Raw genomic sequence first — 9,583 nt, forward strand, 5'->3', positions numbered from 1 at the left:
AGTCATTAATTAATTTTTAAGCCACCAAGCTGAAATGCAATACCGAAGTCCGGGCTTCGTCGAAGATTACTTGACCAAAATTTCAACCAATTTGGTTGAAAAATGAGGGCGTGACAGTGCCGCCTCAACTTTCACGAAAAGCCGGATATGACGCCATCAAAGACATTTATCAAAAAAATGAAAAAAACGTTCGGGGATTTCATACCCAGGAACTCTCATGTCAAATTTCATAAAGATCGGTCCAGTAGTTTAGTCTGAATCGCTCTACACACACACACAGACAGACACACACACGCACATACACCACGACCCTCGTTTCGATTCCCCCTCGATGTTAAAATATTTAGTCAAAACTTGACTAAATATAAAAAGCAAGCAAAAAAGCAATCAAACAAAAAGCAAAATAACAAAACAAATGAAAACACGTTTGAAACATGAAGGCAGACGAAATGAAGGAAAACAGCTGGGGGTATGGTCAGTCATCCTCGGACGAGAAGGCCAACAGCAGTGACCAGCACGATGACCAGTGTCCACGCCTGAAGACTGCCAGCCCCAGCCGCGGGATAATCTGCAAAAATAAAATAAGGTAAGGTAATGTATGGTGAGTGTATAATGTAAGGTAAGGTTAGGTAAGGTGAGGTGAGGTGAGGTGAGGTGAGGTGAGGTGAGGTGAGGTGAGGTGAGGTGAGGTGAGGTGAGGTGAGGTAAGGTGAGGTGAGGTACGGTAAGGAAAGGTAAATGAAGGTAAGATAACGTACATAAAGGTAGAGTAAAGTAAGGTCAATAAAGGTATGATACGGTAAGGTAAGGAATGGTACGATTAAATACGGCACGTCAGGTAAGGTAAGGTACAATGAGGTGAGGTACATTAAGGAAAGGTAAGTTAAGGTAAGATAATGCAAATAAAGGTACAGTAAGGTAAGGTTGATTGAGGTACAGTAAGGTAAGGTCAATAAAGGTATGATATGGTAAGGTAAGTCAAGGAATGGTACGCTTAATGTACGTCAGGTATGGTAAGATAAAGTAAGGTAAAGGCAGGTAAGGTACACGGACGCCGGCCCTAGGGGGTCCCGGGACGTCCACTTTCAATTTATAAAGGGTCCATGGACCCCCACTGCATAATTTTAGGGGTTACCAAAGGTCCAAAAGCCGGAAAGTCCCGGTGTACTTGTAAAACATTGTGTCCACGCATAGTGTCCTGTGTACAATATCTGACGATTGCAGTCTAAAACAAGTCGCGTAAGGCGAAAATACAACATTTAGTCAAGCTGTCGAACTCACAGAATGAAACTGAACGCAATGCAATTTTTCAGCAAGACCGTATATTCGTAGCATCGTCAGTCTCCGCTCGTGGCAAAGGCAGTGAAATTGACAAGAAGAGCGGGGTAGTAGTTGCGCTGAGAAGGATAGCACGCTTTTCTGTACCTCTCTTCGTTTTAACTTTCTGAGCGTGTTTTTAATCCAAACATATCATATCTATATGTTTTTGGAATCAGGAACCGACAAGGAATAAGATGAAAGTGTTTTTAAGTTGATTTCGAAAATTTAATTTTGATCATAATTTTTATATTTTTAATTTTCAGAGCTTGTTTTTAATCCAAATATAACATATTTATATGTTTTTGGAATCAGAAAATGATGAAGAATAAGATGAACGTAAATTTAGATCGTTTTATAAAAACAATTTTTTTTTACAATTTTCAGATTTTTAATGACCAAAGTCATTAATTAATTTTTAAGCCACCAAGCTAAAATGCAATACCGAAGTCCGGCCTTCGTCGAAGATTGCTTGGCCAAAATTTCAATCAATTTGATTGAAAAATGAGGGTGTGACAGTGCCGCCTCAACTTTTACAAAAAACCGGATATGACGTCATCAAAGGTATTTATCGAAAAAAAGAAAAAAACGTCCGGGGATATCATTCCCAGGAACTCTCATGTCAAATTTCATAAAGATCGGTCCAGTAGTTTGGTCTGAATCGCTCTACACACACACACGCACAGACAGACAGACACACACACACACACACACACATACATACATACATACACACATACATACACCACGACCTCGTCTCGATTCCCCCTCTATGTTAAAACATTTAGTCAAAACTTGACTAAATGTAAAAAGGAAATTTAGTGCGTCCGTGAACCCTCTCTTATAAAGTTTAGTGCTACCCCCTCCATCAATTTCTAGCATGTGTTTTCGGCTTCTATAATAATAATAATATGGGAGATTTATAGAGCGCTTGACGTTCTCCAAGCGCTTTACAATGAATTGGTGAGAGGTCAAGGCAGGTGAAGTAGCCCGCACGTTGAACATCTCTCATGCTGGGTATTTTTGTGTTTCTATAACCCACCGAACTCTGACATGGATTACAGGATCTTTTCCGTGCGCACTTGGTCTTGTGCTTGCGTGTACACACGAAGGGGGTTAAGTCACTAGCAGGTCTGCACATAAGTTGACCTGGGAGATCGGAAAAATCTCCACTTTTAACCCACCAGGCGGCAGCGACCGGGATTCGAACACACGACCTTCCGATTAGGAGGCCGACGTCTTACCACCACGCCACTGCGCCCGTCAATATTCTAGTGCGTATAGGATGCAGGGACGCGCACTTTGGGGAGCCCTGGTAAGGTATGTGTAGGGTAAGGTATAGGTAAGGTAAGGTATGGGCGTGTAAGGTAGAGTGAGGTAAGATAAGTTAAGGTAATGTAGGGTTTGGAAAGGTTGGACGTATTGTAAAGGATTCGGAAAATTAACTAGGAAAGCTTTCTTTCTTTATTTATTTGGTGTTTAACGTCGTTTTCAACCACGAAGGTTAGATCGCGACGGGGAAAGGGGGGGGGGGAGATGGGATAGAGCCACTTGTTAATTAATTGTTTCTTGTTCACAAAAGCACTAATCAAAAAATTGCTCCAGGGGCTTGCAACGTAGTACAATATATGACCTTACTGGGAGAATGCAAGTTTCCAGTACAAAGGACTTAACATTTCTTACATACTGCTTGACTAAAATCTTTACAAACATTGACTATATTCGATACAAGAAACACTTAACAAGGGTAAAAGGAGAAACAGAATCCGTTAGTCGCCTCTTACGACATGCTGGGGAGCATCGGGTAAATTCTTCCCCCTAACCCGCGGGGGGTAACTAGGAAAGCTGAAGTAGGGTATGCTGAGTTAGTGTAAGGGGGAAGGGCATTTTTTTTCAGGGATAGATTAAGAGATCAGCCAATACTGGGCTAGGTATGTTAAGGTAAGATAACATACTCATGGTATGGTAATGTAATTCTAAGGTAAGATAAGATTTCATATCGCAATATTCAATATTCGCGAAACTTTGTTCAAATGTTCCGAACTTTCCTCATAGGCTTCTCTAAATCATCTCCTCACATTTTCCTAACTCTTCTCAAATTTCACAAACTCTCCTGATCTCTTCTTAGAAAATAACACTTTGATTTTTAAGTTCAACAAAAATAAAACTCTCTACCTGTGGGAACCCTGTGCAAATTCTTCGTCGTATCATACGGCAGTAAATAGACGATTTTCGGAAATAACTCCGTTGTGGAAACGTGACCTTTTCTTTCAAAACCTCTGCCAAACATTGGAAGGGCTAGGGGCCAATCACTAGCGAGGGGTGTGAATGAAACTCGTGGACGGGAGCACGTGTTTCCGACACACCCGTCGGAATTCGTCTATTCTTACCACACTCTATTCCTGCTGACGCCATACCTCTCTTCATCCCATCTACGTAAAGCTGATATTGGCTGGGATACGGAGGGCCGTCACACGCTGCGTTGAGACAGCGCAAAAAGCTGATTCCCACACTGCAAAGAAGTTATGCATAAGTTGTGTGTGTGTGTGTGCTGGGATACGGAGGCCCGTCACACGCAGCGTTGAGACAGCGCAAAAAGCTGATTCCCACACTGCAAAGAAGTTATGCATAAGTTATGTGTGTGTGTGTGTGCTGGGATACGGAGGCCCGTCACACGCAGCGTTGAGACAGCGCAAAAAGCTGATTCCCACACTGCAAAGAAGTTATGCATAAGTTGTGTGTGTGTGTGTGCTGGGATACGGAGGCCCGTCACACGCAGCGTTGAGACAGCGCAAAACGGTGATTCCCACACTGCAAAGAAGTTATGCATAAGTTGTGTGTGTGTGTGTGCTGGGATACGGAGGCCCGTCACACGCAGCGTTGAGACAGCGCAAAACGGTGATTCCCACACTGCAAAGAAGTTATACATAAGTTATGTGTGTGTGTGTGTGTGCTGGGATACGGAGGCCCTTCACACGCAGCGTTGAGACAGCGCAAAACGGTGATTCCCATACTGCAAAGAAATAGGCTCAAGCACAAGTGGATGAAATACTACAAGTAGATAACATTCTTCATTGGCTCTATCGACGCCCGTTTTTAACCACTTGCTTCCCTTTATATGATAAACTGTCCATAGATCGTCGTTCTCCCGAACCGCTAACTCCTTAGTATGTCATCGAGAATAGAGGATTTTGGGATATCCTTTCATGCGCCTTTCGGCGATTGGTCAATGCATTTCGTATCAATAATGTCAGTCTCGCTTGAAATTATCGCTATTTGATATTGCTTTCCAAACTTATACGAAGTGACCGGGAGCGTAGGGTCAGTTACTGAACTAGCCCCGAACAGTTAGATATGGAGAACAGTACACAAATACGAACGGAGAGACTCGGAAACTCGAGTCACTGAGTCGTCGCCACGCTCGAGAAGTCAAGTGTAATATTTGAAGTTAAAATCTTCCTGTACTGCAGTGCGATTAAATAGCTCAGTCGGTAGAGTCCCTCCTCCCCCTTATCTAAATTCAATAATTAATATTTGTTCCATTTTTAGCCTTGGCCTTCAAAAAAAAGAATTAGAAATACTTGCACAGTTTGTTTTTCTATGTTCAGTAAATTACAAGGGTTTCAAAGTACAACTTCGTAACATAAAAACCAGAAGTTGTGACATGGAGTTGAACACTAACAATTGGAAAAAAATAAGAAAAACACATATACAATTTAATACAATGTTTTTTTCTTGCATGTCTGTATCATATCGAACTGGAGTATTACTGAAACAAAGTAAAGAGAATACATTCTAGTTGCTATCTAATATACGTCATAGGCATTTAAAGGACTGAACATGCCTGTCACACAATGGTACCCAACTGTAGAGAATAATTAACGCCCCACCTGCAAAGTTCTTGGTGGCTTGTTTGGTTGCTGACGGTTGGAGTACTTTCCACACAGTCATTTGCTTCGGTCGTGTCGCAGTCATCTCCTCTGGCAGTGTAACCTAGCGAAAGAAAAGAAGGACGAAAGGAAGAAGAGAGACAGGAAGGATTGGTTCTTTGGTTTTTAATGTCCCGTCAACCTATTCGGCTGTTCGGAAGGAAGGAAGGAAGGAAGGAAGAAAACATATGAGAAGGAAGGAATTGAAGGACGCACACAACATTTGAATGGAAATGGGTTCTGTTTGTGGATGTCAAAGGAACGAACGAGGGAAGTGAGAAAGGAAGAAAAGATGAAGGGGGAGCGAAGTATAGAATGTAAGGAAGAAAAGATGAAGGGGGAGCGAAGTATAGAATGTAAGGAAGAAAAGGTGAAGGGGGAGCGAAGTATAGAATGTAAGAAAGAAACATACACGTGTTCAGTTCGTGATTGTGCAAAGATAATCTCCGTCGCTTGTACGAAAGCAACCACAGAACTGTCGAGGGTTTTTCTTGGGATGAGATCACCCTTCCTTGTGTGCAAAGACATCCCCCTCCTCCCCCACACCTACCCACCCAGGCCAAAAAAGAAGAAGAAAAAAGTACACAAAAGCATGAACAAACAAAAAGAAGAAGGAAAGAAGAAATGAAACAAAATTAAATGAATTAAAATAAAATAAATAAAATAAAGCAAAATGACATGAACATAGAAATTAAGAAACATAGTCAATCGTGATCTCGCCTGTTTCACGATACTTTCCGAGTATTTCTTGCTGGATTAATGTCAACAGGTTTACAGGTGTCTGTTAAAAAATTCAGAAAAAAACCCGGTGCCAGAGGTTTAGAGAACTGTTCCGTTTTTGGCTCACGTAAGTGTAGCCTATGCGATGGTAAATTTTGTCTGTCTGTGCGTGCGTGCGTGCGTATGTATGTGTGTATGTCTGTGGTAGAAACTTTAACATTTTTGGCTAAACACCGAAATACTCATTTCACGTGGTTAATTTTCAAGCACCATCTTCAAATTATTGAAGCAATGATCAACATTGTGTCGGCATGTGTGTAGTTAAAGCGTGTATCCAAAGAAAACGGGTGGTGGGGGGTTTTGAAGGGGTACAAGCAGTTGACTGGTTTGTGTCGTGTTTGGCATGTAGACGGCAGGTCAGGTGTCAAGATCAGGTCAGGGGTCGCGCGAAGGATTGTGGTCCAGTTCTCACCTCGCCGATTCGCCGGGGAAGACGATTTCATGTTGTTCGGTTTCTAAGCTCCAGAAAAGTAAATAAAGAAGATACCAAAGGGAGATTTCCTACAATTTGATCTGAACAGCGTGTTTCCAATGTCCACGCGAGGAAGAGCTGTCGAAAGCGCGGCAGTCAGTGTCGATCTTGCAGCCGTATCCCGGTAAGTTCAGAGACAGATCTAGTGTCTCCCACTCTGATAACGTGTCACCTACTGTTAATCCGTTTTGTTTTAATTTCTTTTTATTTCAGCAGACACGGATGTCAAACACAGTGCTAGGCAGTCACCTCTAGTGAAATGAGTTGATCTAAAGTGCCTGTAATGTTTGGATGTCTTTGCTCGTGGTTCGATTTATGTGAATTTCAAGACTTGCAGTAGAGTCTCAAGTTAAGTTTACTCTGCCCGAAAAAAACTGTCCACCATTTACTTGAACATGCAGATATAAGGAAACGGAATGAATCTGTTCTCAAAGTCAAAATGATCACGATTTTTTCCTCAGATTCAAAACATGCACTGTCATGGTTTTGTCTGTACAATTTAGTAAGTCTTAAGTACTTTGCAACAACTTCCTTGAACGTGAAAGACAGTTTTTGAATGCTAGATCTGTATCGCGTTTCATTCCAGACTCGATCCTCTCTTTGATTGTAGATCTACTGTTTGCTGTTTACGCACTATCATATGATTTGCCATGTAACGTTTGGTAAGCTTACCTTGCAACAGCTTTCTTGTCTTTGTTGGCATTTCTGGCTGTGTTGACCGTCAGAATTATTTTAAGAACCAGGCTGCTGCAGTCGACATGTTTCGCATATTGTAGGGTTACCATGCTGCATAGGTAAAGTGGCTTGTATAACCTGACTATTCTGTTTCAAAACACTGTTTATATTTGTGTAGGTTGTAGTCATCATAACTAATCGCATTTTGCCATTTGTTTCAGAAAGGAGGTTAACCTACAACAAGATCGACGCTATGTCAGATATATGCCTCAGCCACATGAAGACTTCCGAATTTAGATCTACTCGGCATGGTGACAAGTCTTGATGAAAAGTATAGGACTGAGGACAGCAGTGGAAAAAGTGCCCACATGGCAGGTACCTAACCTATTACCCTAGTCATTTTATCTGTTTGCCTTCTTTTGAAAATTATACATGGAGTTGATATGATGCGTTAGTTTTAACTGTGTGTGTGTGTGTGCGTGTGTGTGTGTGTGTGTGTGTGTGTGTGTGTGTGTGTGTGTGTGTGTGTGTGTGTGTGTTTGTGTGTGTGTGTGTTACGGAGTGAGTGAGTTTGTGTTATGTTACTGTTTGTTGATTTCTTACGGGAGCCTTGAAGGCTTCGCCTCTTGTTCTAAAGGTGTTTGTAAGGTACAACACTTCGTAGCCGCAATGTTTAAATCCCTTGCGTACTTATTGATAGAACGGGCAGTGTGTAACTTACCCGAAAGCATCAGCAATGCGAGGCAGAGAACACGCTTCTCCATGTCAGTTGATAGCTAAGCGTTTCTTTTAAGTCGTAGAAAGTTATGCAGCATAATGTGCTCGACAGTTATCCAGATGCACGCAAACAGGAAACTGCTCGGAAGTCTAAGGAATTCGACTCACTTATGGGGCCGTCACACACGAAGATTTGTAAGGTATTCTCTCGTAGCTTCGGACGATAGAATTTGCTCTATTCTCTGCGAGTTAATCGCAGGTGAGGACCAATCAGAATGCGCCGTTGCGGCCTTCACACCATGACTTGAAACAAAAATGGCAAACAGCATCGAACAGCGTAACTTCGTCGATTCAAAACTTTTCGGAATAACAGTTTCTTAATCAGATACAAAGGATACATTTTAGGCGTATAATAATAATAATAATAATAATAATAAGAAGAAGAAGAAGAACATTTATATAGCGCTAAATCAAAAACTTTCGTTAAAAAGGCTTGCTCTAAGCGCTTGACATCTAAACTAAAAACGTCATTCACACTCTTTACAATGATGTACAAGAACTTCATGTCACACTCTTTCATTCAGTATAGCACCATTCACACAGTTGTTATTCTGTACAAGACAATAAGTTAGTCTAACATTTAGAATGTTCATAAGATGAAAACAAGAGAAAACCAGACTGATTAAAACAACTGCTTAGTGCTAACAAAGCATGAATCTTAATGATAACGTAATACATGTTTAACTGTTAAGACCATAAAAACCTATATGCTAAAAATAACTTCGAACTTTTAAGAACTTCTTATAAGATACACAGCACATCTAGATAAACACCAGAATGATAAAACAAAAGGCAACTCGTTAAAACTATTAAATGCATCAATGTCTAAAACACGAAAGACTCAAATATAAGATACACAATTCTCTAGAATTGTTTATTAAAACTGAAACCGACCTGCTCAAAGTAAACCATACCCACCCCCTCCCTACCCACCCCCAACCCTCCTCCTACACTAAATACTAATTATTTCTACTCTTAACTTCCCAACTACACGTTATCCATAAACTATGCACAGGAACATGTGTGTCAGCATTATGTGGCACCGACATGACTTGTGCATATCTAGCCTACAGCTAAGGGTTAAAGTTAAAGGACTACTGCAGTGAAAAATTATATTTATAATAATTTAAAACAAAAGACAAAAATAACAAGCTGAATAGAGATGGAACCGTTACAGAACAGGATGGCAAAATGTTGCGACTTTAGGAGTTGTGTTTCTGGAAGAGGTGAGTTTTGAGTGCTCGCTTGAATGACTGTACTGACTGAGAGTGGCGAATGTGAGAGGGGAGAGAGTTCCATTGAGTAGATGCGCAAAATGCAAAAGTGCGTTGTCCATATGCTTTTGATTTTGTGTGTGGGATGACTAGGGTGCGGCTATCAGAAGAGGAGCGGAGTTGTCTAGCAGGAGTGTATACAGTGAGAAGTTCAGAGAAATAAGCAGGAGACGAGGCAGAGAAGAAGTGAAAGCAGAGAGTGGACAGTTTGTATTCAATGCGGGCTTGGATGGGTAACCAGTGGAGTGTGCGGCGAAGTGGTGTGACATGATCATGTTTTCGTGCTTTGAGGATCAGGCGTGCTGCAGAATTTTGAACTTTCTGTAGTTTGTGCAGGAGGTAGAGTGGACAGCCAGAGA

The 9,583-nt window shown here is 41.4% G+C and overlaps 1 protein-coding gene across 1 annotated transcript; it reads right to left on the reverse strand.

Moving 5' to 3' along the window:
- Positions 1-428: 428 nt before the first annotated feature.
- On the reverse strand, positions 429-8,017 carry LOC138983356 (uncharacterized). The gene is made up of 4 exons (XM_070356751.1): positions 7,895-8,017; positions 5,208-5,310; positions 3,708-3,829; positions 429-568 (listed from the first exon to the last, which is right to left on the reverse strand). Exons 1-4 carry the CDS (start codon positions 7,935-7,937, stop codon positions 480-482), a joined length of 357 nt encoding a protein of 118 aa, XP_070212852.1. The 5' UTR covers positions 7,938-8,017; the 3' UTR covers positions 429-479.
- Between the last annotated feature and the right edge of the window lie 1,566 nt (positions 8,018-9,583).

Source organism: Littorina saxatilis, linkage group LG12 (assembly GCF_037325665.1).
Source record: "Littorina saxatilis isolate snail1 linkage group LG12, US_GU_Lsax_2.0, whole genome shotgun sequence".
Taxonomy (NCBI): domain Eukaryota; kingdom Metazoa; phylum Mollusca; class Gastropoda; order Littorinimorpha; family Littorinidae; genus Littorina; species Littorina saxatilis.